Source organism: Emys orbicularis, chromosome 15, assembly GCF_028017835.1.
Source record: "Emys orbicularis isolate rEmyOrb1 chromosome 15, rEmyOrb1.hap1, whole genome shotgun sequence".
NCBI lineage: Eukaryota > Metazoa > Chordata > Testudines > Emydidae > Emys > Emys orbicularis.
The window spans coordinates 31,326,449-31,353,823 of NC_088697.1; the positions used below are offsets into that span (position 1 = coordinate 31,326,449).

The 27,375-nt window shown below is 48.0% G+C and overlaps 4 protein-coding genes across 4 annotated transcripts; all 4 read left to right on the forward strand.

The window, feature by feature from the left end:
* The first annotated feature begins 664 nt into the window (after window positions 1–664).
* Window positions 665–4,150, forward strand: LOC135889331 (nicotinamide N-methyltransferase-like). Its single transcript, XM_065417188.1, has 3 exons — window positions 665–818; window positions 2,550–2,757; window positions 3,715–4,150. Exons 1-3 carry the CDS (start codon window positions 665–667, stop codon window positions 4,148–4,150), a joined length of 798 nt encoding a protein of 265 aa, XP_065273260.1.
* Window positions 4,151–7,335: 3,185 nt separating this feature from the next.
* LOC135889315 (nicotinamide N-methyltransferase-like) lies at window positions 7,336–9,437 on the forward strand. Its single transcript, XM_065417172.1, has 3 exons — window positions 7,336–7,504; window positions 8,177–8,384; window positions 9,005–9,437. Exons 1-3 carry the CDS (start codon window positions 7,336–7,338, stop codon window positions 9,435–9,437), a joined length of 810 nt encoding a protein of 269 aa, XP_065273244.1.
* A 7,123-nt stretch (window positions 9,438–16,560) lies between these two features.
* On the forward strand, window positions 16,561–18,662 carry LOC135889325 (nicotinamide N-methyltransferase-like). The gene is made up of 3 exons (XM_065417183.1): window positions 16,561–16,729; window positions 17,402–17,609; window positions 18,230–18,662. Exons 1-3 carry the CDS (start codon window positions 16,561–16,563, stop codon window positions 18,660–18,662), a joined length of 810 nt encoding a protein of 269 aa, XP_065273255.1.
* A 5,550-nt stretch (window positions 18,663–24,212) lies between these two features.
* LOC135889326 (nicotinamide N-methyltransferase-like) lies at window positions 24,213–26,311 on the forward strand. The gene is made up of 3 exons (XM_065417184.1): window positions 24,213–24,381; window positions 25,054–25,261; window positions 25,882–26,311. Exons 1-3 carry the CDS (start codon window positions 24,213–24,215, stop codon window positions 26,309–26,311), a joined length of 807 nt encoding a protein of 268 aa, XP_065273256.1.
* The last annotated feature ends 1,064 nt before the right edge of the window (window positions 26,312–27,375 follow it).

A 27,375-nucleotide genomic window follows, 5' to 3' on the forward strand; every position in this document is an offset into this window, starting at 1 on the left:
ATGTGTTCCAGAGGGACTTCCAAGCCAGCAAACTCACCAATACTCCTAAGAACATGATATATGGACTTGGAAGTTTCGATATGTGTTTGAGTGCTTTATCATTTAACAACTCTTTATAATAAACCTTTAGTTTTAGACACTAAAGGATTGGCGGGCAGCATGGTATTTTGGGTAGGATCTAAACTAATATTGACCTGGTAATGTGGCTGACCCTATGGGGTCAGAGGAACATTTGGTATATGTGAGCAGAGTTTTTAAATGACTTCTCCCTATACTGGACCTAGGTGCTGATTGGGAGCCAGAAAACTGGAATGGAATTACGGGACTGTGGGTGGGGATTTCTTTTTTTTTAACTTCTTGATAACCAGCGTGGGAGATCAGAAGTATAGACTGACTGGTTGGTGAGTTTAACTTCAGTGTTAACCACTAGTTTGGGGACTCTGAGCTCTCCCTTCTGCAGCCTGGCCTGACCTTGGCATTTTCAGTGAGGGCAGCCCCGGGCACCCCGGGTCACAGGGGCGTGTGAGGGAGTTATGAAGAAAGCCTGTAATCTGATATTTGGACAAAAGAAGGTGGAGCCATGGCCGGGAAGAGCTGAGGAACCCCATATTAACCCAGATCGGGAACAGCCAGGCAGTTGAACTTCTGCAAACTCAGAGACAAAATGGACCAGAGCCACACTAAGAAAGAAGCTTTGGAGAAACTTTTTGATCCAGAAGAGTTTTTGAAAGCTTATTATTCCTTTGACTCCACAAGCAGTGAAAAAAATGATATTTTGATGTTTCTTCTGAGAAACTTCTTCAAGACCTTCATTTTGGGTGAGTGGGGTGTGTTTTGTGCCATTCTGTTTGCACAAAGGCTATTTTATAGTGGGATGCGTGTTGCTGGAAACATGTGTGTGTAGATCTGGATTTCTTTTAGCAGAGGAGATTTTCCCTAATTATCTTCTACCCCTGCTTTATGGCGTGATGGGCCACAGCTGGTCATCCTCATTACAAAAGCCTGGCACAATAGGTGCATTGAGAGTAGTATTGTCCTATAGTGTGTGCAATGACAACACTGGGCTGTGCTAATGACCTAGATGGGTCTCCCAAAGTCAATCGGAGAGTCTGAGATGAAACATAAAATGGGGGCCACTACAGGCTGAAGAATCAACAGTGGAGAAGGTGCACCTGGATCGTGGCAGCATGGAAGAGGAGAGAGGAGGGGGTGGGGGGCGAGAGCATGCATCAGTGCTTGTGCACAGGGTCCTGTAGGGTGCAGTGGTTGGGGACATCACTGGTGACAGCAGTTATGGCACAGACCAGGACAGAGCAAATCCTCCTCTGCTAGTTTGTGCCTTAAGTACAGTCTCCCTACAAGATTGAGCAGCTCCTCATCCCATGCAGTAGAGCTCTGTGCCATTCCCCAGCAAGCCCTGGTCCCAGCATTGCGATGACCAATGGCTGGTGGTAGATCAGAAGCCGGCTCGTGCCACTGAGCCAGTAGTCACCAGTCAAGGAGCTCCCCAGCGGTCCCCGAAAGAGGGACTTTCTCCCAAGCTGTTCGTGTGTCTAGGCTTGTGGGCCTGTAGAATGTACTTTTAAAGCTACCTGGGCTGTGTGGGTATTGCTAACTCCGAGCCAAGTGAGCTTAAATAACAGATGTTAAAAGATAACACATCTTGGGTTTTGTTTCGGTGCCTTCTGGATTTTGAGCTTTTCGGGTTGTTATTTTTTAAAGCTTTCTCCACAACTCTTCACGCTAGAAACTAGCTTTAATTGAATTTATTTATTCAAAGGAAAGATGAGATGAGATCTCCCGGTGCCAGCTTTAAGAAAGATATGGACAAATCGGGCAGAGCCCAGAGGAGAGCAATATAAAAAGAGAGAAGGCTTAAAAATCTGACTTCCAGGCAGGATTGGCAGAATTCAATATTAATTTTTTTTATACTTCCAATGGATAAGATCAATGTTTATTTTTAAGCTTCTTTATTTTTATTGATTTAAATTTTCACACTTGTGGGAAATTATATGACACTCGGGTGGGGGGAGTCAGACAACAATTATTTAATGACAGTAGACCCTGAGATTTAAAACGTTAAAGTTTTATAACCTTTAAAACACCAGTTGTCAATATCACATATCAAAATATTACAGCTAAATATCCTTAAATCCAAGTCAAATAAGTTCTGGAGCAGGATTTCTCTTACTTTGGCTAGCTGTATATTTCAGTTATTATCAATGGAAATGCTTTTTAGTCAGTTTGTGTGTGTGTGGTGAAATCAACGTTTATTGACGTTTACTGATACAAATCTAATCCTTTTCAACCTGCTTATGAGGCAACCTCATCATACCATCCCCCTCCATAAACTTATCAAGCTCAGTCTTGAAGCCAGTCAGGGGTCCTTCGCTGCATTTTACCTCTCCTGGAACTGGCCTTCTTAAAACCCTTTATAAACCCAGAGGGGAAATTGTCCAGCTTGCACCCTCGGCCCCCCAAACCTCCTCCTCTCCCATCCTCTGCTGCTGTATGTGCTGATACACAGGTATTTTTGCATTCCAAACCAGATGGTGTTAAAGGCAACACCTTGATTCGTATTGGCAATGCTCCCACCATTTTCGAACTGCTCTCTGCCTGTGAGTCCTTCAAGGAGATCATCGTCACAAACTATATGGATCGGAACTGCCAGGAACTGGAGAAATGGCTAAAGAAAGAGCCAGGAGCGTTTGACTGGACTCCGGTGGTGAAATACGTGTGTGAGCTGGAAGGGGACAGGTACGGGAGGGAGACCTAATTCTGTTACAGTTCAACTAAAAATATTTTAAAAGCCCTTTTAATTTTTTGGTCTTCCTTCCCTGGGGTGCTTTTTTCCTAATAATTATGATGTTAGGGTGACCAGACAGCAAATGTGAAAAATCGGGATGGGGTGGGGGGTAATAAGAGCCTATATAAGAAAATGACCCAAAAATCGGGACTGTCCCTATAAAATCAGGACATCTGGTCACCCTACGTGGTGTTAAATAAGTATACAAAGAAAGAAGTGGATTGAAGTAAAGGAAAAATTTAAAATGTCTGGAACCAGGTCTCCCCTCCAGCTACCCCTAGCAAGGGATTCCGATGAATTCAGCAGACTCAGACCTTGAATTTGCAATGCTTACAAGAGGAAGGTTTACTCCTACAAGGGTAATTCCCCCCCCCCCCAGCAGAGTGGCAAACACTTCAGGATTAGACACCCCTTCACTCCCATTTTAGCCTTCAAAATAGGCCGTAAGCGCTAGATGTTCCAAACAGCTGAGCACACGGGGTGCTGAGCTCCTTAGATTATTGGCCACACTTTATATAATCTTCCATTTATATGAAGGGCTATAAAGGGTGAATAAATGGTGCACGATTTACACCATTTTCTACAGATTTGCTGATAACCAAACATTTATGACGCCTAGTATTTGTGTCTGTAAGATGCCTGTGTCATTTATTAACCCTTATAAAACCATTAGAAATGGGAACTTCATATAAAGTGTGACCAACTCTGGCTAAATGGGAGCTGAGCTCTTCTGAAAATCTGGCCTTAAGCAGGTGAATTCCACCCAACAGAGATTTCATGTGACTATGTAACTCTCATCCACTGAGCCAATTGCAGATATATTGACTGCGTGCACTGGTCCTGGATATGAAGGGCTCTTTGGCACAACAGTAGCACATTTCTCTTCAGTGTTATATTTATCTTTCCAGGAAAAAGTGGGCTGAGAAGGAAGAGAAGTTACGAAGAACGGTCAAGCAGGTTCTGGAATGTGATGTCAGCAAATTCAACCCTGTGGCCTTTGCCTCTCTGCTCCCTGCTGACTGCCTGCTCTTGTGCCACTGTTTAGAAGTAACTTGCAATGACCTGAGTTCCTACCGTGCTGCACTGAAGAATGTCAGCTCCCTGTTAAAGCCAGGGGGTCACTTGCTGATAGTGACCACAATGAAGTGTAGTCATTTTGTAGTTGGCCAACACAAGTTTCCCTGCCTCTTTCTGGAGAAGGAGGTTCTGGAGGAAGCAGTGAAGGAGGCTGGTTATGATATTTTGAAGTTTGAGGTGACTCCCATATGCCATCCAGCTAGTTTGGTAGAGCATGAGGGGATCTCTTACCTAGTTGCTTCCAAAGGGAAGGGCAAAGAAGATTAAAGAGAAAATACATCAGCTCAATGCAAGTAGAGAGGCAGAATAGATTAGCTGTAGATGCTGGTAGACCTGAAGATCAATGTGCATGGTGGAGCTTTGATGACCTCCAAGAATTTTGGAGAACCAGTTTGTTCAGGATGCACTAGCTTGAACCCCTTGTTGTGCCACTAAAGCTGCCCTCATCCGTGTCCTTTCCCACTCAGAGCTGCCATCATGTCTCCCTGGCCTCCAAACCCACTAGGCTTCATCCAGTGTAGCTGCACCCCACGGGGCTTTATCCTCTCCCTGCTCTTGCCATGTTTTGCCTAGGCCATGCTGCAGCTGTGCAGCTAATAATAATTACATAATGAATCATATAAAGTCCTTCTCACTGCTAATGGACTGGAGCCTGCTCCCAGTAGTCAGTGGCAAAACTCCCATTGGCTTCAGTGGTGCAGGACCGGGCCCAATCAGTGCTGGGTTTGGAATCATTGGTGGATGGGGTTTAGAAAGAGGATCAAAACCCATCTACAGGCCCAACCACCCCAGACTTTTAGGAACAGAGGTTCTGCCCCTGAGCTGCCTCTGGATTCAAATTCTGCAAATAGCTCCATTTGATAATGGGTTGAGTTACTCCTTTCTTACCCCAAATTTTGCAACTCGCTCCCATGTCACGTGTTTAGCTTTGTGCCTTTCTATGCATCTGCATTAGACTGTAAACTCCTTGGGGCAGCCATCCTGCCTCCTTGGGAGTCTTGTCTCCCGGCATTGAGAGCATGGCTCACACTGTACACATCGTCCTCAATACTGGCTATAACATTGATCCGTTTGAACTGATTGGCTGGGGCCTGACAGCTGCATTGGGCCATGGTGTTGGAAGAATGATTTGTTTTGGTGAATAATTGTAATCTCCACCCAATCGGTGCTTGCCTAATAAAGATCTGTTTCCCATATGCAATAATATCTGGTTCCAGATCTTATTATTACCTTTGCAGAAGGAGATTTACAGGTTAATACATCTGGATTTAAACGATATCACTATGGCAACACAGGGATAACAAACCTGAGGCTGGCCCAGGTCAGCTGACCAGGGCTCATGGGGATTGGATTCCGGGGCTGAAAAATTGCTGCATAGACATTTGGGCTTGGACTGGAGCCCGAGCTCTGGAACCAGAGCAGCCCCCGGCCATGCGCAGGTCTTTTATCCCTGTGTAGACAGACCCTGAGTCAGTCCTCTCTTCTCTTAAGGGGACACAAGTGAAAGGATCTAAATTCTCTCCTGAAAACCCTCTAAAGCAGAGTCTCAATGCTGAATGTAAAAGGAAAGTTGAGTGAAATACCACTACACTTTTTCGCTCTCCAAAAGGGGAAAATCACAGCCAATGTACACCTCCCACCGCTGCAGAATACAGCTAAAACAGGTGAAAAGATGTCGCAGATACCATTACTGCGCATTTGGCAGATGCATTCTTGGGGATCCATCACGTATCACCAAAAATGATAACAGCGGCTCAGTGAGAGCCTGTAGCTTGCTCAAGTACCTTGCCCCAATGCCCCTGAATTTCCTCTTAAACACCGACTCAAGTATATTTCATTTCCCCTCTCTTCCACCAACAAAAACTTTTCTGCTTCCTGTGGGTCACATGCCCCCTCCCAGATTTCTGCCTTCCATTTAGCACAGAGATTTTAAGACAGGAGCCGGTGGATTAGAAGCTGATGGGAGCCGGCCATCCTGCCTCTACGCATTGCCGCTATGGGGCGCAAATCTGCAAGCTCACCCGGGCGCTAAAATGCCTAGTTACAGCTCTGCATTAGCACCCGAAAGTCTGTGACAGGACCTTGGCCTAATCTCAGAGCCCTTTCACTATGCAAGTATCTGCTTTTGATAGGGTTACCATATTTCAGCAAGCAAAAAAGAGGACAGGAGGAGCCCCGCCCCAGTCCTGCCCTAGCCCCGCCCCTGCCCCTTCCACTCCCTCCCACTTCCCGCCCCCCTCAGGACCTCCAACCCTCCCCCTGCTCCTTGTCCCCTGACTGCCCCCTCCTGGGACCCCTGCCCCCCAGGACTCCACCCCCTACCTAAGCCTCCCTGCTCCTTGTTCCCTGACTGCCCCCTCCTGAGACCCTCCCCGCATCCTAACTGGCCCCCTAGGACTCTACCCCCTACCTGCCCCCTGACTGCCCCAACCCTTATCCACACCCCCACCCCCAGACAGACCCCCGGGACTCCCACGCCCCATCCAACTACTCCCCACCCCCTGACAGCCCCCCCCAGAACTCCCGACCCATCTAAACCCCTCTGCTCCCTGTCCCCTGACTGCTCCGATCCCTCTCCCCACCCCTGCCCCCTGACAGCCCCCCCACTCCTTGTTCCCTGACTGCCCCCTCCTGAGACCCCCCCACCCTAACTGCCCCCCCAGGATCCTACCCCCTACCTGTACCCTGACTGCCCAAAACCTTATCCACACCCCCACCCCCAGAAAGCCCCCCCGAACGCCCGACCCCCCCCCCGTCTCTTGACTGCTCCCTCCAGAACCTCCCTGCCCCTTCTCCGACCCCCTGGCCCCCTTACTCTGCCGCTCAGACCAGCGTGCTGGGGAGGAGGAGCAGGGGGAGGAGCTCCAGACTGCAGGTGCGAAGGGCCGGCTGGTGATCTGCGAATGCAGGGAGGGAGGGAGTGCTCTCAGCTGCAGGGGAGAGGAGGGGGAAGCGGAGGAGGGGCTCTCTCTGGCTGTCGGAGCCCCATGTAAGTGGCACCATCGGTCCCGCTTCTCTGTCAGCAGCGCGTGCTCTGCAGGGGGGGAAGTCCTGACATTTACAAATTCCCCCCGGACGCTATTTTTAACTCTAAAAGCCGGACATGTCCGGGGGAATCCGGACGAATGGTAACCCTAGCTTTTGAGCTCTAGAAGGGCAGAGGCTGGCCTAATGCTATTAACTATTCCTAGAACTTTATATCAGCTTCCAGCCTGGGATTCCGTTAGGGACCTGTAATCTGCCCTGGAGTTGTGAAAAGCAAATGAGATTAAGAAAAAAAGTTTTTAAGCAACACCAAGTTGTACATCTAACGTTAAAGACCATAGGGGCTGAGTTCCACAGCTGCACTCTTCTTGCAGGCACATGAAAGTGTTAAAAGGCAGAGTTCAGAGAGTGCGTCACCAGGGGCAGCTCACTGTGGGCAGGGGACCCTGGGAAAACCAGCACAGTTTATGTGCAGACTCAGAGCGAGCACCATGGCTGAGTTCACCGGAGGAGATGATTACCAGGCAGAGTTTGATCCAAAGGCCTATCTCGGATATTTTAAATTTGGAGAAGACACCTTGGGAGAGGAATATCTTCACTTTGCCCTGAAACATTATTGTAAAACCTTCACTTCAGGTATGCCCTGTTGGTGGGATTTGGGACTCATCCCTGGCTTGTCTATCCTTCTCTGCCGTGGCGCTGGAACATTTTTAATAGTGGGGGAGCTGAAAGCAGCCCCCTCCCCCAGTCCATGCCCCACCAAAGAGCTGGGGCTGGGAGCAGAGCCGTGTCTCCGGGAGGGGTGGACCTGAACAGGGTAAGGGGGACAAGGCTGGGGCCGGCAGCTGGGAACGCAGGCATGCGCCGGGAACCTGCTGGGGGCCAGAAGCAGAGCCCGGGTGTGGGTCCAGCTGCCGAGGCCCCACAGCCCTGCATAAAGCCTGAGGGTGCTGCAGCACCTCCTGCACCCCTGATTCCCGCGCCTATGCTTGTCTGTGACATAAGAAACCAGGTTATTGTCGTGGCACCTTTGGCCTGGGTTGTGGCGAAGTATCCTGTAATATGCATTAGTTATTTGGTTTCCATGGTCACGCCTATCTGATGTGGAAGAAACATGCTCTGGCAGTTCATCAAGTCTCACCTTGCGGCACAGGGGGGCAAGTCACTAGGCGTTTGGCCATTGTCTTCAATGGAAGCAAGATTAACGCTAGATGTATTAGACTAAATCAAGTAAGTTTAATTGAGACCAAGTTGCATTTTGTTTGGTTAAGATGCAATGAGCTCCAGGAATTCTGTATTCCGAACCAGGTGAGGTGAAAGGCGACACCCTGATTGATATTGGCAGTGGCCCCACCATCCACCAGCTACTCTCTGCCTGTGAGTCCTTTAAGGAGATCATCGCTTCAGACTATACAGACCGGAACCACCGGGAACTGGAGAAATGGCTGAAGAATGAGCCAGAAGCGTTTGACTGGACTCCAGTGGTGGAATACGTGTGTGAGCTAGAGGGAAACAGGTACAGGGGCTGGAAAAAGCAGATTGTCTAAAGTCCTTGTGTATTGCTTAGTCTGTCTATGCAGCATCATCTACTTATACTGATCAACTGGTAGCTGCAACATAATCAGTGGTGAATACAGGCAAAAAATTTAGGGAGAAAATAAAGAGCAGGGGGAATGTGGTTTTTAGTCATGGTAGGCGTCTGTATAGGGTCCCCAGGAGGTCTCAGCATCAAAGATCTTGGAGAGAGCTATCAACTGATATTGGCACTTTTCCCGTCTGAAATGCAGAGGCAAGTGTAAATTCATCTGGTTTCAGATTTTTTAAAAATCCAAAATTCAGACAGAGGGTCCACTGAAAAAGTAGCCAGAGCTCATGACCCTGGTTGAAAAAGTTTGATGAATTCTAAGCAAAATGTGATGGCAAGGACTTAATGCTGCTTGGCATTCCAGCATATCTTAAAGCATGACCCAGGGAAAGGGAACTAAAGATAAGTTAACACAAGGTCCTACAAACAGACATCACTCTAGCGAATTATGTTTTCCTTCTAATACTCACACCTAGATCATAGAAAGACACTGAAATTACAGATAACCCTTTGGAGTTCATCTTGTATTGTACATGTGTATGTCTCTGCAGGGGAAAGGAGGCTGAGAAAGAGGCAAAATTAAGGAAAACCATCAAACAGGTTCTAAAATGTGATGTCCACAAAAGCAACCCCTTGGATCCAATTGTCCTGCCTCCAGCTGATTGCCTCATCTCATCACTGTGCTTGGAAGCTGCTTGCAAAGATCTGACCACTTATCGCCTTGCTCTGAAGAACATCAGCTCCCTGTTAAAGCCAGGAGGGCACTTGGTGCTGAGTGGAGATTTGGGCTGCAGTTTCTACATGGTTGGCCCCAAAAGGTTCTCGTGTTTGGTCCTGAGAGAGGAATTTCTGAGGGAAGTCCTCAGTGAAACTGGCTTCATCATTCAGGAGTTTGAGGTTCTCTTCAGGGGTGATAATATCGACGACAGCTCTGATTTCTCTGGGATGTACTTCATTCTCGCTCGCAAAGAAGAAGCATTATAAATCCTTTGGGGAGTACGGGTAAAGCAAACCCTCCCTGAAGGAAGGGAGATAATATTACTAATAAACATACCAATGAAATGAATGCAGTATTTTCTCCAGCAATGTTAAATACATTAACCCTTTGTTGTGAAATACACAATGCCCATGACCAATTGTTACTGGCTAAGTACCAATAAATCAGAGCTAGAAATCTTGTTAAGTATTTTATTTTTTGTTCTTCTCTTTCTTGGATGCCTTAAAAATAGAACTAACCCATAGATGTCCTTGTTAGGCATGAGGCTAACACAATTCATACTTTTTAAAACCCTCCGATGCCCACAGTGAACATGTTGTTTGGTTGTGAGCAGACAGCCAGCTGTTCCAGGGACTGGGGTCCCACAAAACTCTGCCAGGACATCTCAGTCTCGACCCACAGCTAAGCTTGCTACTCCAGTGCTCGTCACCCAGACCTATGCTGCCCATACACCGCCGTCATACCAAGTGTGGCATTCATCACACAGTGCCTCAGCTTCACTAATTATATCCCCGTCACCGTTTCCCCTCAACATGGATTTTGAAGCCCATTGTGCATCAGGGAAAATCTTGACACATTTCCCCCGCCCCGTAATTCACTTCACAGGCATGTCTCAGGATGTGCCTTCTGCTTTCTGAACGTTAGGAGGCATCAGTGTCTAGAGCTGATCTGAAAGCAGAGTCTATAGGCAGACAGACCTGGACAGTCTGTTTGGTTTTTTTTTTTTTAAGACTCAGCTCCTCAGAGCAAGGATTGTGCCTTTCTAGGTGTCTGTGCAATGCCTAGCCCACTTGGCTGCTACTGTAATACCAGTACAGATACTAACACTGCAAATGCTGGGTACCTATTAACCTAGCTAACCATGCATTCCCCTTAGGAGATGGTGGGGTTTTTTTGCTTTGGCTTTTGCTCAGTGCCTTTCAGCCTGTATATTTCTACAGCAGATCAGGCAAACCTAACCCGGTTATCCAGCAGGTGATGCAGCTGCAGGTCTTTTTGTCTTTGACTTTTCCAAGGAAAGCACATTCACGGCCCCACAGCCAGCTTTGACACCTTCCCTCTGGCTCCCAACATTGTACTACTAACAGTCTCTCAGGGCAGAGCAACCCGGGTGGTTCACAGATGATGAGGCAGTTCCTGAGCGAGCCTCTCAGGCCCACTTTGGAAAAGAGTGTGTGTGTGTGTGTGCGGGGGGGGAGGGTGATTGGGCACCACTCCCACCCCAGGTTGGGGGCACTGCTGTGCCTCAGTTCTCCTCCTTCTTAGCCCCCTGAGGCACTCACACACCCACGACAGGTGATTCAATTTAATCCCCCCCCCCACTTGCTTTATTGAGCCAGAAACAAAAAACCACAACCAGTTCACTTGGCTCACCTAAGCATAATCTGTTTTGTTGTCATCTTTGCAATTTAAACATGAGTGTCACAATATTTGGTGTTTTCTTAAAGCCTCACCTGCTGAAGTCACCTGATGATGTTAGAATCTCAGCTTTCTTTTTTTGGAGTGCTGTGTGTGGCTCAAGTCTCACCTTGCGGCACAGGGGGGCAAGTCACTAGGCGTTTGGCCATTGTCTTCAATGGAAGCAAGATTAACGCTAGATGTATTAGACTAAATCAAGTAAGTTTAATTGAGACCAAGTTGCATTTTGTTTGGTTAAGATGCAATGAGCTCCAGGAATTCTTTATTCTGAACCAGGTGGGGTGAAAGGGGACACCCTAATTGATATTGGCAGTGGCCCCACCATCCACCAGCTCCTCTCTGCCTGCGAGTCCTTTAAGGAGATCATCGCTTCAGACTATACAGACCGGAACCACCGGGAACTGGAGAAATGGCTGAAGAATGAGCCAGAAGCGTTTGACTGGACTCCAGTGGTGGAATACGTGTGTGAGCTAGAGGGAAACAGGTACAGGGGCTTGTCTTAACTATAAAGGGAAGGGTAACAGCCCTCCTGTGTACAGTACTATAAAATCCCTCCTGGCCAGAGACTCCAAAATCCTTTTACCTGTAAAGGGTTAAGAAGTTCAGGTAACCTGGCTGACACCTGACCCAAAGGACCAATAAGGGGACAAGATACTTTCAAATCTTGGTGGGGAGAAGGCTTTTGTTTGTGCTTTTTGTTTTGGTGGTTGTTCGCTCTTGGGACTGAGAGGGACCAGACATCAATCCAGGCTCTCCAAATCTTTCTGAACCAGTCTCTCATATTGCAAACTTGTAAGTAAACAGCCAGGCAAGGCGTGTTAGTTTTATCTTTGTTTTCTCAACATGTAAATGTACCTTTTTGCTAGAGTGTTTATCTCTGTTTGCTGTAACTTTGAACCTAAGGCTAGAGGGGGGTCCTCTGGGCTCTTTAAGTTTGATGACCCTGTAAAGTTATTTTCCATCCTGATTTTACAGAGATGATTTTTACCTTTTTCTTTAATTAAAAGCCTTCTTTTTAAGAACCTGATTGATTTTCCTTGTTTTTAGATCCAAGGGGGTTGGATCTTGATCCACCAGGAGTTGATGGGAGAAAGGAGGGGGGATGGTTAATTTCTCCTTGTTTTAAGATCCAAGGGGTTTGGATCTGTATTCACCAGGGAATTGGTGAAGAGTCTCTCAAGGCTACCCAGGGAAGGGAATTAGCACATTGGGACTGGTGGCAGCGGACCAGATCTAAGCTGGTAGTTAAGCTTAGAAGTTTTCATGCAGGCCCCCACATCTGTACCCTAAAGTTCAGAGTGGGGAAGCAGCCTTGACAGGGCTGGAAAAAGCAGATTGTCTAAAGTCATTGTGTATTGCTTAGTCTGTCTGTGCAGCATCATCTACTTATACTGATGCCTTAAAAATAGAACTAACCCATAGATGTCCTTGTTAGGCATGAGGCTAACTCAATGCAAACTTTCTAAAACCCTCAGATGCCCACAGTGAACATGTTGTTTGGTTGTGAGCAGACTGCCAGCTGTTCCAGGGACTGGGGTCCCACAAAACTCTGCCAGGACATCTCAGTCTCGACCCACAGCTAAGCTTGCTACTCCAGTGCTCGTCACCCAGACCTATGCTGCCCATACACCGCCGTCATACCAAGTGTGGCATTCATCACACAGTGCCTCAGCTTCACTAATTATATCCCCGTCACCGTTTTCCCTCAACATGGATTTTGAAGCCCATTGTGCATCAGGGAAAATCTTGACACATTTCCCCCGCCCCGTAATTCACTTCACAGGCATGTCTCAGGATGTGCCTTCTGCTTTCTGAACGTTAGGAGGCATCAGTGTCTAGAGCTGATCTGAAAGCAGAGTCTATAGGCAGACAGACCTGGACAGTCTGTTTGGTTTTTTTTTTTTTTTAAGACTCAGCTCCTCAGAGCAAGGATTGTGCCTTTCTAGGTGTCTGTGCAATGCCTAGCCCACTTGGCTGCAACTGTAATACCAGTACAGATACTAACACTGCAAATGCTGGGTACCTATTAACCTAGCTAACCATGCATTCCCCTTAGGAGATCTTTGGGTTTTTTTGCTTTGGCTTTTGCTCAGTGCCTTTCAGCCTGTATATTACTACAGCAGATCAGGCAAACCTAACCCGGTTATCCAGCAGGTGATGCAGCTGCAGGTCTTTTTGTCTTTGACTTTTCCAAGGAAAGCACATTCACGGCCTCACAGCCAGCTTTGACACCTTCCCTCTGGCTCCCAACATTGTACTACTAACAGTCTCTCAGGGCAGAGCAACCCGGGTGGTTCACAGATGATGAGGCAGTTCCTGAGCGAGCCTCTCAGGTCCACCTTGGAAAAAAGCATGTGTGTGTGTGTGTGGGGGGGGGTGATTGGGCACCACTCCCACCCCAGGCTGGGGGCATTGCTGTGCCTCAGTTCCCCTCCTTCTTAGCCCCCTGAGGCACTCACACACCCACGACAGGTGATTCAATTTAATCCCCCCCCCCACTTGCTTTATTGAGCCAGAAACAAAAAACCACAACCAGTTCACTTGGCTCACCTAAGCATAATCTGTTTTGTTGTCATCTTTGCAATTTAAACATGAGTGTCACAATATTTGGTGTTTTCTTAAAGCCCCACCTGCTGAAGTCACCTGATGATGTGAGACTCTCAGCTTTCTTTTTGTGGAGGGGTGTGTGTTTCTAGCCCTCATGGTTTTGGGGGGAAACCCTGAAAAACACGACCTGAGTGTACCCAACAGGCTCAGCAAGCAAAGAAAAAGGACCCAGCATATATTATTATTATTATTATTTTCAAGTCCCTTGATTTTTAAGCATATCATGATTTTTTGGGGCCTTGTGGTGCTTCCATGCTTGGGGTTGGCCATACTGCTTTCCCTTGTCATTAGGGTTTCCCAAGAGAGTCCTGCTACCCTTCCCAGCAAGTCTCTCTTACGCCATTCACCTAGTTAGTGTGTAAACTTTCCCACCTGGTTCCCTTTCCCCAGTGCTCTCAGAAACAGAGAGTGCGGGCTAGGGTGACCAGATGTCCCGATTTAACCATTTATTCACCCTATGATTATCATTTGATAATGGGTTGAGCTACTCCTTTCTTACCCCAAATTTTGCAACTCGCTCCCATGTCACGTGTTTAGCTTTGTGCCTTTCTATGCATCTGCATTAGACTGTAAACTCCTTGGGGCAGCCATCCTGCCTCTTTGGGAATCTTGTCTCCCGGCATTGAGAGCATGGCTCACACTGTACACATTGTCCTCAATACTGGCTATAACCTCGCTGTGATTTTAACATTGATCCGTTTGAACTGATTGGCTGGGGCCTGACAGCTGCATTGGGCCATGGTGGTGGATGAATGATTTGTTTTGGTGAATAATTGTAATCTCCACCCAATTGGTGCTTGCCTAATAAAGATTTGTTTCCCATATGCAATAATCTGTGGTTCCAGGTCTTATTATTACCTTTGCAGAAGGAGATTTACAGGTTAATACATCTGGATTTAAACGATATCACTATGGCTACCCAGGGATAAAAAACCTGAGGCTGGCCCAGGTCAGCTGACCAGGGCTCATGGGGATTGGATTCCGGGGCTGAAAAATTGCTGCATAGACATTTGGGCTTGGACTGGAGCCCGAGCTCTGGAACCAGAGCAGCCCCCGGCCATGCCGCAGGTCTTTTATCCCTGTGTAGACAGACCCTGAGTCAGTCCTCTCTTCTCTTAAGGGGACACAAGTGAAAGGATCTAAATTCTCTCCTGAAAACCCTCTAAAGCAGAGTCTCAATGCTGAATGTAAAAGGAAAGTTGAGTGGAATACCACTACACTTTTTCGCTCTCCAAAAGGGGAAAATCACAGACAATGTACACCTCCCACCGCTGCAGAATACAGCTAAAACAGGTGAAAAGATGTCGCAGATACCATTACTGCGCATTTGGCAGATGCATTCTTGGGGATCCATCACGTATCACCAAAAATGATAACAGCGGCTCAGTGAGAGCCTGTAGCTTGCTCAAGTACCTTGCCCCAATGCCCCTGAAGTTTCCTCTTAAACGCCGACTCAAGTATATTTCATTCCCCCTCTCTTCCACCAACAAAAACTTTTCTGCTTCCTGTGGGTCACATGCCCCCTCCCAGATTTCTGCCTTCCATTTAGCACAGAGATTTTAAGACAGGAGCCGGTGGATTAGAAGCTGATGGGAGCCGGCCATCCTGCCTCTACGCATTGCCGCTATGGGGCGCAAATCTGCAAGCTCACCCGGGCGCTAAAATGCCTAGTTACAGCTCTGCATTAGCACCCGAAAGTCTGTGACAGGACCTTGGCCTAATCTCAGAGCCCTTTCACTATGCAAGTATCTGCTTTTGATAGGGTTACCATATTTCAGCAAGCAAAAAAGAGGACGGGAGGAGCCCCGCCCCAGTCCTGCCCTAGCCCCGCCCCTGCCCCTTCCACTCCCTCCCACTTCCCGCCCCCCTCAGGACCCCCAACCCTCCCCCTGCTCCTTGTCCCCTGACTGCCCCCTCCTGGGACCCCTGCCCCCCAGGACTCCACCCCCTACCTAAGCCTCCCTGCTCCTTGTTCCCTGACTGCCCCCTCTTGAGACCCTCCCCGCATCCTAACTGGCCCCCTAGGACTCTACCCCCTACCTGCCCCCTGACTGCCCCAACCCTTATCCACACCCCACCCCCAGACAGACCCCCGGGACTCCCACGCCCCATCCAACTACTCCCCACCCCCTGACAGCCCCCCCAGAACTCCTGACCCATCTAAACCCCTCTGCTCCCTGTCCCCTGACTGCTCCGATCCCTCTCCCCACCCCTGCCCCCTGACAGCCCCCCCACTCCTTGTTCCCTGACTGCCCCCTCCTGAGACCCCCCCACCCTAACTGCCCCCCCCAGGATCCTACCCCCTACCTGTACTCTGACTGCCCAAAACCTTATCCACACCCCCACCCCCAGAAAGCCCCCCCGAACGCCCGACCCCCCCCCCCCCGTCTCTTGACTGCTCCCTCCAGAACCTCCCTGCCCCTTCTCCGACCCCCTGGCCCCCTTACTCTGCCGCTCAGACCAGCGTGCCCGGGAGGAGGAGCAGGGGGAGGAGCTCCAGACTGCCGGTGCGAAGGGCCGGCTGGTGATCTGCGAATGCAGGGAGGGAGGGAGTGCTCTCAGCTGCAGGGGAGAGGAGGGGGAAGCGGAGGAGGGGCTCTCTCTGGCTGTCGGAGCCCCATGTAAGTGGCTCCATCGGTCCCGCTGCTCTGTCAGCAGCGCGTGCTCTGCAGGGGGGGAAGTCCGGACATTTACAAATTCCCCCCGGACGCTATTTTTAACTCTAAAAGCCGGACATGTCCGGGGGAATCCGGACGAATGGTAACCCTAGCTTTTGAGCTCTAGAAGGGCAGAGGCTGGCCTAATGCCATTAACTATTCCTAGAACTTTATATCAGCTTCCAGCCTGGGATTCCGTTAGGGACCTGTAATCTGCCCTGGAGTTGTGAAAAGCAAATGAGATTAAGAAAAAAAGTTTTTAAGCAACACCAAGTTGTACATCTAACGTTAAAGACCGTAGGGGCTGAGTTCCACAGCTGCACTCTTCTTGCAGGCACATGAAAGTGTTAAAAGGCAGAGTTCAGTGAGTGCGTCACCAGGGGCAGCTCAGTGTGGGCAGGGGACCCTGGGAAAACCAGCACAGTTTATGTGCAGACTCAGAGCGAGCACCATGGCTGAGTTCACCGGAGGAGATGATTACCAGGCAGAGTTTGATCCAAAGGCCTATCTCAAACGTTATAAAGTTGGGGAAGGCACCTGGGGAGAGGAATATCTTCACTTTGCCCTGAAACAATATTGTAAAACCTTCACTTCAGGTATGCCCTGTTGGTGGGATTTGGGACTCATCCCTGGCTTGTCTATCCTTCTCTGCCGTGGCGCTGGAACATTTTTAATAGTGGGGGAGCTGAAAGCAGCCCCCTCCCCCAGTCCATGCCCCACCCAAGAGCTGGGGCTGGGAGCAGAGCCGTGTCTCCGGGAGGGGTGGACCCGAACAGGGTAAGGGGGACAAGGCTGGGGCCGGCAGCTGGGAACGCAGGCATGCGCCGGGAACCTGCTGGGGGCCAGAAGCAGAGCCCGGGTGTGGGTCCAGCTGCCGAGGCCCCACAGCCCTGCATAAAGCCTGAGGGTGCTGCAGCACCTCCTGCACCCCTGATTCCCGCGGCTATGCTTGTCTGTGACATAAGAAATCAGGTTATTGTCATGGCACCTTTGGCCTGGGTTGTGGCGAAGTATCCTGTAATATGCATTAGTTATTTGGTTTCCATGGTCACGCCTATCTGATGTGGAAGAAACATGCTCTGGCAGTTCATCAAGTCTCACCTTGTGGCACAGGGGGGCAAGTCACTAGGCGTTTGGCTATTGTCTTCAATGGAAGCAAGATTAACGCTAGATGTATTAGACTAAATCAACTAAGTTTAATTGAGACCAAGTTGCATTTTGTTTGGTTAAGATGCAATGAGCTCCAGGAATTCTGTATTCTGAACCAGGTGGGGTGAAAGGGGACACCCTGATTGATATTGGCAGTGGCCCCACCATCCACCAGCTCCTCTCCGCCTGCGAGTCCTTTAAGGAGATCATCGCTTCAGACTATACAGACCGGAACCACCGGGAACTGGAGAAATGGCTGAAGAATGAGCCAGAAGCGTTTGACTGGACTCCAGTGGTGGAATACGTGTGTGAGCTAGAGGGAAACAGGTACAGGGGCTGGAAAAAGCAGATTGTCTAAAGTCCTTGTGTATTGCTTAGTCTGTCTATGCAGCATCATCTACTTATACTGATCAGCTGGAAGCTGCAACATAATCAGTGGTGAATACAGGCAAAAAATTTAGGGAGAAAATAAAGAGCAGGGGGAATGTGGTTTTTAGTCATGGTAGGCGTCTGTATAGGGTCCCCAGGAGGTCTCAGCATCAAAGACCTTGGAGAGAGCTATCAACTGATATTGGCACTTTTCCCGTCTGAAATGCAGAGGCAAGTGTAAATTCATCTGGTTTCAGATTTTTTTAAAATCCAAAATTCAGACAGAGGGTCCACTGAAAAAGTAGCCAGAGCTCATGACCCTGGTTGAAAAAGTTTGATGAATTCTAAGCAAAATGTGATGGCAAGGACTTAATGCTGCTTGGCATTCCAGCATATCTTAAAGCATGACCCGGGGAAAGGGAACTAAAGATAAGTTAACACAAGGTCCTACAAACAGACATCACTCTAGCGAATTATGTTTTCCTTCTAATACTCACACCTAGATCATAGAAAGACACTGAAATTACAGATAACCCTTTGGAGTTCATCTTGTATTGTACATGTGTATGTCTCTGCAGGGGAAAGGAGGCTGAGAAAGAGGCAAAATTAAGGAAAACCATCAAACAGGTTCTAAAATGTGATGTCCACAAAAGCAACCCCTTGGATCCAATTGTCCTGCCTCCAGCTGATTGCCTCATCTCATCACTGTGCTTGGAAGCTGCTTGCAAAGATCTGACCACTTATCGCCTTGCTCTGAAGAACATCAGCTCCCTGTTAAAGCCAGGAGGGCACTTGGTGCTGAGTGGAGATTTGGGCTGCAGTTTCTTCATGGTTGGCCCCAAAAGGTTCTCGTGTTTGGTCCTGAGAGAGGAATTTCTGAGGGAAGTCCTCAGTGAAACTGGCTTCATCATTCAGGAGTTTGAGGTTCTCTTCAGGGGTGATAATATCGACGACAGCTCTGATTTCTCTGGGATGTACTTCATTCTCGCTCGCAAAGAAGAAGCAATATAAATCCTTTGGGGAGTACGGGTAAAGCAAACCCTCCCTGAAGGAAGGGAGATAATATTACTAATAAACATACCAATGAAATGAATGCAGTATTTTCTCCAGCAATGTTAAATACATTAACCCTTTGTTGTGAAATACACAATGCCCATGACCAATTGTTACTGGCTAAGTACCAATAAATCAGCGCTAGAAATCTTGTTAAGTATTTTATTTTTTGTTCTTCTCTTTCTTGGATGCCTTAAAAATAGAACTAACCCATAGAAGTCCTTGTTAGGCATGAGGCTAACACAATTCATACTTTTTAAAACCCTCAGATGCCCACAGTGAACATGTTGTTTGGTTGTGAGCAGACTGCCAGCTGTTCCAGGGACTGGGGTCCCACAAAACTCTGCCAGGATATCTCAGTCTCGACCCACAGCTAAGCTTGCTACTCCAGTGCTCGTCACCCAGAGCTATGCTGCCCATACACCGCCGTCATACCAAGTGTGGCATTCATCACACAGTGCCTCAGCTTCACTAATTATATCCCCGTCACCGTTTTCCCTCAACATGGATTTTGAAGCCCACTGTGCATCAGGGAAAATCTTGACACATTTCCCCCCCCCCCCCCCCCCGTAATTCACTTCACAGGCATGTCTCAGGATGTGCCTTCTGCTTTCTGAACGTTAGGAGGCATCAGTGTCTAGAGCTGATCTCAAAGCAGAGTCTATAGGCAGACAGACCTGGACAGTCTGTTTGGTTTTTTTTTTTTAAGACTCAGCTCCTCAGAGCAAGGATTGTGCCTTTCTATGTGTCTGTGCAATGCCTAGCCCACTTGGCTGCTACTGTAATACCAGTACAGATACTAACACTGCAAATGCTGGGTACCTATTAACCTAGCTAACCATGCATTCCCCTTAGGAGATGGTGGGTTTTTTTTGCTTTGGCTTTTGCTCAGTGCCTTTCAGCCTGTATATTTCTACAGCAGATCGGGCAAACCTAACCCGGTTATCCAGCAGGTGATGCAGCTGCAGGTCTTTTTGTCTTTGACTTTTCCAAGGAAAGCACATTCACGGCCCCACAGCCAGCTTTGACACCTTCCCTCTGGCTCCCAACATTGTACTACTAACAGTCTCTCAGGGCAGAGCAACCCGGGTGGTTCACAGATGATGAGGCAGTTCCTGAGCGAGCCTCTCAGGCCCACCTTGGAAAAGAGTGTGTGTGTGTGTGCGGGGGGGGAGGGTGATTGGGCACCACTCCCACCCCAGGTTGGGGGCACTGCTGTGCCTCAGTTCTCCTCCTTCTTAGCCCCCTGAGGCACTCACACACCCACGACAGGTGATTCAATTTAATCCCCCCCCCCCACTTGCTTTATTGAGCCAGAAACAAAAAACCACAACCAGTTCACTTGGCTCACCTAAGCATAACCTGTTCTGTTGTCATCTTTGCAATTTAAACATGAGTGTCACAATATTTGGTGTTTTCTTAAAGCCTCACCTGCTGAAGTCACCTGATGATGTTAGAATCTCAGCTTTCTTTTTTTGGAGTGCTGTGTGTGGCTTAAGTCTCACCTTGCGGCACAGGGGGGCAAGTCACTAGGCGTTTGGCCATTGTCTTCAATGGAAGCAAGATTAACGCTAGATGTATTAGACTAAATCAAGTAAGTTTAATTGAGACCAAGTTGCATTTTGTTTGGTTAAGATGCAATGAGCTCCAGGAATTCTTTATTCTGAACCAGGTGGGGTGAAAGGGGACACCCTAATTGATATTGGCAGTGGCCCCACCATCCACCAGCTCCTCTCCGCCTGCGAGTCCTTTAAGGAGATCATCGCTTCAGACTATACAGACCGGAACCACCGGGAACTGGAGAAATGGCTGAAGAATGAGCCAGAAGCGTTTGACTGGACTCCAGTGGTGGAATACGTGTGTGAGCTAGAGGGAAACAGGTACAGGGGCTTGTCTTAACTATAAAGGGAAGGGTAACAGCCCTCCTGTGTACAATACTATAAAATCCCTCCTGGCCAGAGACTCCAAAATCCTTTTACCTGTAAAGGGTTAAGAAGTTCAGGTAACCTGGCTGACACCTGACCCAAAGGACCAATAAGGGGACAAGATACTTTCAAATCTTGGTGGGGAGAAGGCTTTTGTTTGTGCTTTTTGTTTTGGGGTTTGTTCGCTCTTGGGACTGAGAGGGACCAGACATCAATCTAGGCTCTCCAAATCTTTCTGAACCAGTCTCTCATATTGCACACTTGTAAGTAAACAGCCAGGCAAGGCGTGTTAGTTTTATCTTTGTTTTCTCAACATGTAAATGTACCTTTTTGCTAGAGTGTTTATCTCTGTTTGCTGTAACTTTGAACCTAAGGCTAGAGGGGGGTGCTCTGGGCTCTTTAAGTTTGATGACCCTGTAAAGTTATTTTCCATCCTGATTTTACAGAGATGATTTTTACCTTTTTCTTTAATTAAAAGCCTTCTTTTTAAGAACCTGATTGATTTTCCTTGTTTTTAGATCCAAGGGGGTTGGATCTTGATCCACCAGGAGTTGATGGGAGAAAGGAGGGGGGATGGTTAATTTCTCCTTGTTTTAAGATCCAAGGGGTTTGGATCTGTATTCACCAGGGAATTGGTGAAGAGTCTCTCAAGGCTACCCAGGGAAGGGAATTAGCACATTGGGACTGGTGGCAGCGGACCAGATCTAAGCTGGTAGTTAAGCTTAGAAGTTTTCATGCAGGCCCCCACATCTGTACCCTAAAGTTCAGAGTGGGGAAGCAGCCTTGACAGGGCTGGAAAAAGCAGATTGTCTAAAGTCATTGTGTATTGCTTAGTCTGTCTGTGCAGCATCATCTACTTATACTGATGCCTTAAAAATAGAACTAACCCATAGATGTCCTTGTTAGGCATGAGGCTAACTCAATGCAAACTTTTTAAAACCCTCAGATGCCCATAGTGAACATGTTGTTTGGTTGTGAGCAGACTGCCAGCTGTTCCAGGGACTGGGGTCCCACAAAACTCTGCCAGGACATCTCAGTCTCGACCCACAGCTAAGCTTGCTACTCCAGTGCTCGTCACCCAGAGCTATGCTGCCCATACACCGCCGTCATACCAAGTGTGGCATTCATCACACAGTGCCTCAGCTTCACTAATTATATCCCCGTCACCGTTTTCCCTCAACATGGATTTTGAAGCCCATTGTGCATCAGGGAAAATCTTGACACATTTCCCCCGCCCCGTAATTCACTTCACAGGCATGTCTCAGGATGTGCCTTCTGCTTTCTGAACGTTAGGAGGCATCAGTGTCTAGAGCTGATCTGAAAGCAGAGTCTATAGGCAGACAGACCTGGACAGTCTGTTTGGTTTTTTTTTTTTTAAGACTCAGCTCCTCAGAGCAAGGATTGTGCCTTTCTAGGTGTCTGTGCAATGCCTAGCCCACTTGGCTGCTACTGTAATACCAGTACAGATACTAACACTGCAAATGCTGGGTACCTATTAACCTAGCTAACCATGCATTCCCCTTAGGAGATCTTTGGGTTTTTTTGCTTTGGCTTTTGCTCAGTGCCTTTCAGCCTGTATATTACTACAGCAGATCAGGCAAACCTAACCCGGTTATCCAGCAGGTGATGCAGCTGCAGGTCTTTTTGTCTTTGACATTTCCAAGGAAAGCACATTCACGGCCTCACAGCCAGCTTTGACACCTTCCCTCTGGCTCCCAACATTCTACTACTAACAGTCTCTCAGGGCAGAGCAACCCGGGTGGTTCACAGATGATGAGGCAGTTCCTGAGCGAGCCTCTCAGGTCCACCTTGGAAAAGAGCGTGTGTGTGTGTGTGGGGGGGGGGGGTGATTGGGCACCACTCCCACCCCAGGCTGGGGGCATTGCTGTGCCTCAGTTCCCCTCCTTCTTAGCCCCCTGAGGCACTCGCACACCCACGACAGGTGATTCAATTTAATCCCCCCCCCCCCCACTTGCTTTATTGAGCCAGAAACAAAAAACCACAACCGGTTCACTTGGCTCACCTAAGCATAATCTGTTTTGTTGTCATCTTTGCAATTTAAACATGAGTGTCACAATATTTGGTGTTTTCTTAAAGCCCCACCTGCTGAAGTCACCTGATGATGTGAGACTCTCAGCTTTCTTTTTTTGGAGGGGTGTGTGTTTCTAGCCCTCATGGTTTTGGGGGGAAACCCTGAAAAACACGACCTGAGTGTACCCAACAGGCTCAGCAAGCAAAGAAAAAGGACCCAGCATATATTATTATTATTATTATTTTCAAGTCCCTTGATTTTTAAGCATATCATGATTTTTTGGGGCCTTGTGGTGCTTCCATGCTTGGGGTTGGCCATACTGCTTTCCCTTGTCATTAGGGTTTCCCAAGAGAGTCCTGCTACCCTTCCCAGCAAGTCTCTCTTACGCCATTCACCTAGTTAGTGTGTAAACATTCCCACCTGGTTCCCTTTCCCCAGTGCTCTCAGAAACAGAGAGTGCGGGCTAGGGTGACCAGATGTCCCGATTTAACCATTTATTCACCCTATGATTATCATTTGATAATGGATTGAGCTACTCCTTTCTTACCCCAAATTTTGCAACTCGCTCCCATGTCACGTGTTTAGCTTTGTGCCTTTCTATGCATCTGCATTAGACTGTAAACTCCTTGGGGCAGCCATCCTGCCTCCTTGGGAATCTTGTCTCCCGGCATTGAGAGCATGGCTCACACTGTACACATCGTCCTCAATTTGGCTATAACATTGATCCGTTTGAACTGATTGGCTGGGGCCTGACAGCTGCATTGGGCCATGGTGTTGGAAGAATGATTTGTTTTGGTGAATAATTGTAATCTCCACCCAATCGGTGCTTGCCTAATAAAGATTTGTTTCCCATATGCAATAATCTGTGGTTCCAGGTCTTATTATTACCTTTGCAGAAGGAGATTTACAGGTTAATACATCTGGATTTAAACGATATCACTATGGCTACCCAGGGATAAAAAACCTGAGGCTGGCCCAGGTCAGCTGACCAGGGCTCATGGGGATTGGATTCCGGGGCTGAAAAATTGCTGCATAGACATTTGGGCTTGGACTGGAGCCCGAGCTCTGGAACCAGAGCAGCCCCCGGCCATGCCTCTACGCATTGCCGCTATGGGGCGCAAATCTGCAAGCTCACCCCTGGCGCTAAAATGCCTAGTTACAGCTCTGCATTAGCGCCCAAAAGTCTGTGACAGGACCTTGGCCTAATCTCAGAGCCCTCTCACTATGCAAGTATCTGCTTTTGAGCTCTAGAAGGGCAGAGGCTGGCCTAATGCTATTAACTATTCCTAGAACTTTATATCAGCTTCCAGCCTGGGATTCCGTTAGGGACCTGTAATCTGCCCTGGAGTTGTGAAAAGCAAATGAGATTAAGAAAAAAAGTTTTTAAGCAACACCAAATTGTACATCTAACGTTAAAGACCGTAGGGGCTGAGTTCCACAGCTGCACTCTTCTTGCAGGCACATGAAAGTGTTAAAAGGCAGAGTTCAGTGAGTGCGTCACCAGGGGCAGCTCAGTGTGGGCAGGGGACCCTGGGAAAACCAGCACAGTTTATGTGCAGACTCAGAGCGAGCACCATGGCTGAGTTCACCGGAGGAGATGATTACCAGGCAGAGTTTGATCCAAAGGCCTATCTCAAACGTTATAAAGTTGGGGAAGGCACCTGGGGAGAGGAATATCTTCACTTTGCCCTGAAACATTATTGTAAAACCTTCACTTCAGGTATGCCCTGTTGGTGGGATTTGGGACTCATCCCTGGCTTGTCTATCCTTCTCTGCCGTGGCGCTGGAACATTTTTAATAGTGGGGGAGCTGAAAGCAGCCCCCTCCCCCAGTCCATGCCCCACCAAAGAGCTGGGGCTGGGAGCAGAGCCGTGTCTCCGGGAGGGGTGGACCCGAACAGGGTAAGGGGGACAAGGCTGGGGCCGGCAGCTGGGAACGCAGGCATGCGCCGGGAACCTGCTGGGGGCCAGAAGCAGAGCCCGGGTGTGGGTCCAGCTGCCGAGGCCCCACAGCCCTGCATAAAGCCTGAGGGTGCTGCAGCACCTCCTGCACCCCTGATTCCCGCGCCTATGCTTGTCTGTGACATAAGAAACCAGGTTATTGTCATGGCACCTTTGGCCTGGGTTGTGGCGAAGTATCCTGTAATATGCATTAGTTATTTGGTTTCCATGGTCACGCCTATCTGATGTGGAAGAAACATGCTCTGGCAGTTCATCAAGTCTCACCTTGCGGCACAGGGGGGCAAGTCACTAGGCGTTTGGCTATTGTCTTCAATGGAAGCAAGATTAACGCTAGATGTATTAGACTAAATCAACTAAGTTTAATTGAGACCAAGTTGCATTTTGTTTGGTTAAGATGCAATGAGCTCCAGGAATTCTGTATTCTGAACCAGGTGGGGTGAAAGGGGACACCCTGATTGATATTGGCAGTGGCCCCACCATCCACCAGCTACTCTCTGCCTGCGAGTCCTTTAAGGAGATCATCGCTTCAGACTATACAGACCGGAACCACCGGGAACTGGAGAAATGGCTGAAGAATGAGCCAGAAGCGTTTGACTGGACTCCAGTGGTGGAATACGTGTGTGAGCTAGAGGGAAACAGGTACAGGGGCTGGAAAAAGCAGATTGTCTAAAGTCCTTGTGTATTGCTTAGTCTGTCTATGCAGCATCATCTACTTATACTGATCAGCTGGAAGCTGCAACATAATCAGTGGTGAATACAGGCAAAAAATTTAGGGAGAAAATAAAGAGCAGGGGGAATGTGGTTTTTAGTCATGGTAGGCGTCTGTATAGGGTCCCCAGGAGGTCTCAGCATCAAAGATCTTGGAGAGAGCTATCAACTGATATTGGCACTTTTCCCGTCTGAAATGCAGAGGCAAGTGTAAATTCATCTGGTTTCAGATTTTTTAAAAATACAAAATTCAGACAGAGGGTCCACTGAAAAAGTAGCCAGAGCTCATGACCCTGGTTGAAAAAGTTTGATGAATTCTGAGCAAAATGTGATGGCAAGGACTTAATGCTGCTTGGCATTCCAGCATATCTTAAAGCATGACCCGTGGAAAGGGAACTAAAGATAAGTTAACAGAAGGTCCTACAAACAGACATCACTCTAGCGAATTATGTTTTCCTTCTAATACTCACACCTAGATCATAGAAAGACACTGAAATTACAGATAACCCTTTGGAGTTCATCTTGTATTGTACATGTGTATGTCTCTGCAGGGGAAAGGAGGCTGAGAAAGAGGCAAAATTAAAGAAAACCATCAAACAGGTTCTAAAATGTGATGTCCACAAAAGCAACCCCTTGGATCCAATTGTCCTGCCTCCAGCTGATTGCCTCATCTCATCACTGTGCTTGGAAGCTGCTTGCAAAGATCTGACCACTTATCGCCTTGCTCTGAAGAACATCAGCTCCCTGTTAAAGCCAGGAGGGCACTTGGTGCTGAGTGGAGTTTTGAGCTGCAGTTTCTACATGGTTGGCCCCAAAAGGTTCTCGTGTTTGGTCCTGAAAGAGGAATTTCTGAGAGAAGCCCTCAGTGAAACTGGCTTCATCATTCAGGAGTTTGAGGTTCTCGTCAGGGATGATATCGATGACAGCTCTGATTTCTCTGGGAAGTTCTTCATTCTCGCTCGCAAAGAGGAAGCAATATAAATCCTTCGCGGAGTACGGGTAAAGGAAACCCTCCCCAAAGGAAGGGAGATAATATTACTAATAAACATACCAATGAAATGAATGCAGTATTTTCTCCAGCAATGTTAATTACATTAACGCTTTGTTGTGAAATACACAATGCCCATGACAAATTGTTACTGGCTAAGTACCAATAAATCAGAGCTAGAAATCTTGTTAAGTATTTTATTTTTTGTTCTTCTCTTTCTTGGATGCCTTAAAAATAGAACTAACCCATAGAAGTCCTTGTTAGGCATGAGGCTAACACAATTCATACTTTTTAAAACCCTCAGATGCCCACAGTGAACATGTTGTTTGGTTGTGAGCAGACTGCCAGCTGTTCCAGGGACTGGGGTCCCACAAAACTCTGCCAGGACATCTCAGTCTCGACCCACAGCTAAGCTTGCTACTCCAGTGCTCGTCACCCAGAGCTATGCTGCCCATACACCGCCGTCATACCAAGTGTGGCATTCATCACACAGTGCCTCAGCTTCACTAATTATATCCCCGTCACCGTTTTCCCTCAACATGGATTTTGAAGCCCATTGTGCATCAGGGAAAATCTTGACACATTTCCCCCGCCCCTTAATTCACTTCACAGGCATGTCTCAGGATGTGCCTTCTGCTTTCTGAACATTAGGAGGCATCAGTGTCTAGAGCTGATCTCAAAGCAGAGTCTATAGGCAGACAGACCTGGACAGTCTGTTTGGTTTTTTTTTTTTTTAAGACTCAGCTCCTCAGAGCAAGGATTGTGCCTTTCTAGGTGTCTGTGCAATGCCTAGCCCACTTGGCTGCTACTGTAATACCAGTACAGATACTAACACTGCAAATGCTGGGTACCTATTAACCTAGCTAACCATGCATTCCCCTTAGGAGATGGTGGGTTTTTTTTGCTTTGGCTTTTGCTCAGTGCCTTTCAGCCTGTATATTTCTACAGCAGATCAGGCAAACCTAACCCGGTTATCCAGCAGGTGATGCAGCTGCAGGTCTTTTTGTCTTTGACTTTTCCAAGGAAAGCACATTCACGGCCCCACAGCCAGCTTTGA

Coding starts and splice junctions, on each gene's coding strand:
- LOC135889331 (XM_065417188.1), top strand. CDS start 665: ATGGACCAGAGCCACACTAAGAAAGAAGCTTTGGAGAAACTTTTTGAT. Junction 819..2,549: donor CTTCAAGACCTTCATTTTGG/GTGAGTGGGGTG, acceptor ATTCCAAACCAG/ATGGTGTTAAAGGCAACACC. Junction 2,758..3,714: donor TGTGAGCTGGAAGGGGACAG/GTACGGGAGGGA, acceptor TTATCTTTCCAG/GAAAAAGTGGGCTGAGAAGG.
- LOC135889315 (XM_065417172.1), top strand. CDS start 7,336: ATGTGCAGACTCAGAGCGAGCACCATGGCTGAGTTCACCGGAGGAGAT. Junction 7,505..8,176: donor TTGTAAAACCTTCACTTCAG/GTATGCCCTGTT, acceptor ATTCCGAACCAG/GTGAGGTGAAAGGCGACACC. Junction 8,385..9,004: donor TGTGAGCTAGAGGGAAACAG/GTACAGGGGCTG, acceptor ATGTCTCTGCAG/GGGAAAGGAGGCTGAGAAAG.
- LOC135889325 (XM_065417183.1), top strand. CDS start 16,561: ATGTGCAGACTCAGAGCGAGCACCATGGCTGAGTTCACCGGAGGAGAT. Junction 16,730..17,401: donor TTGTAAAACCTTCACTTCAG/GTATGCCCTGTT, acceptor ATTCTGAACCAG/GTGGGGTGAAAGGGGACACC. Junction 17,610..18,229: donor TGTGAGCTAGAGGGAAACAG/GTACAGGGGCTG, acceptor ATGTCTCTGCAG/GGGAAAGGAGGCTGAGAAAG.
- LOC135889326 (XM_065417184.1), top strand. CDS start 24,213: ATGTGCAGACTCAGAGCGAGCACCATGGCTGAGTTCACCGGAGGAGAT. Junction 24,382..25,053: donor TTGTAAAACCTTCACTTCAG/GTATGCCCTGTT, acceptor ATTCTGAACCAG/GTGGGGTGAAAGGGGACACC. Junction 25,262..25,881: donor TGTGAGCTAGAGGGAAACAG/GTACAGGGGCTG, acceptor ATGTCTCTGCAG/GGGAAAGGAGGCTGAGAAAG.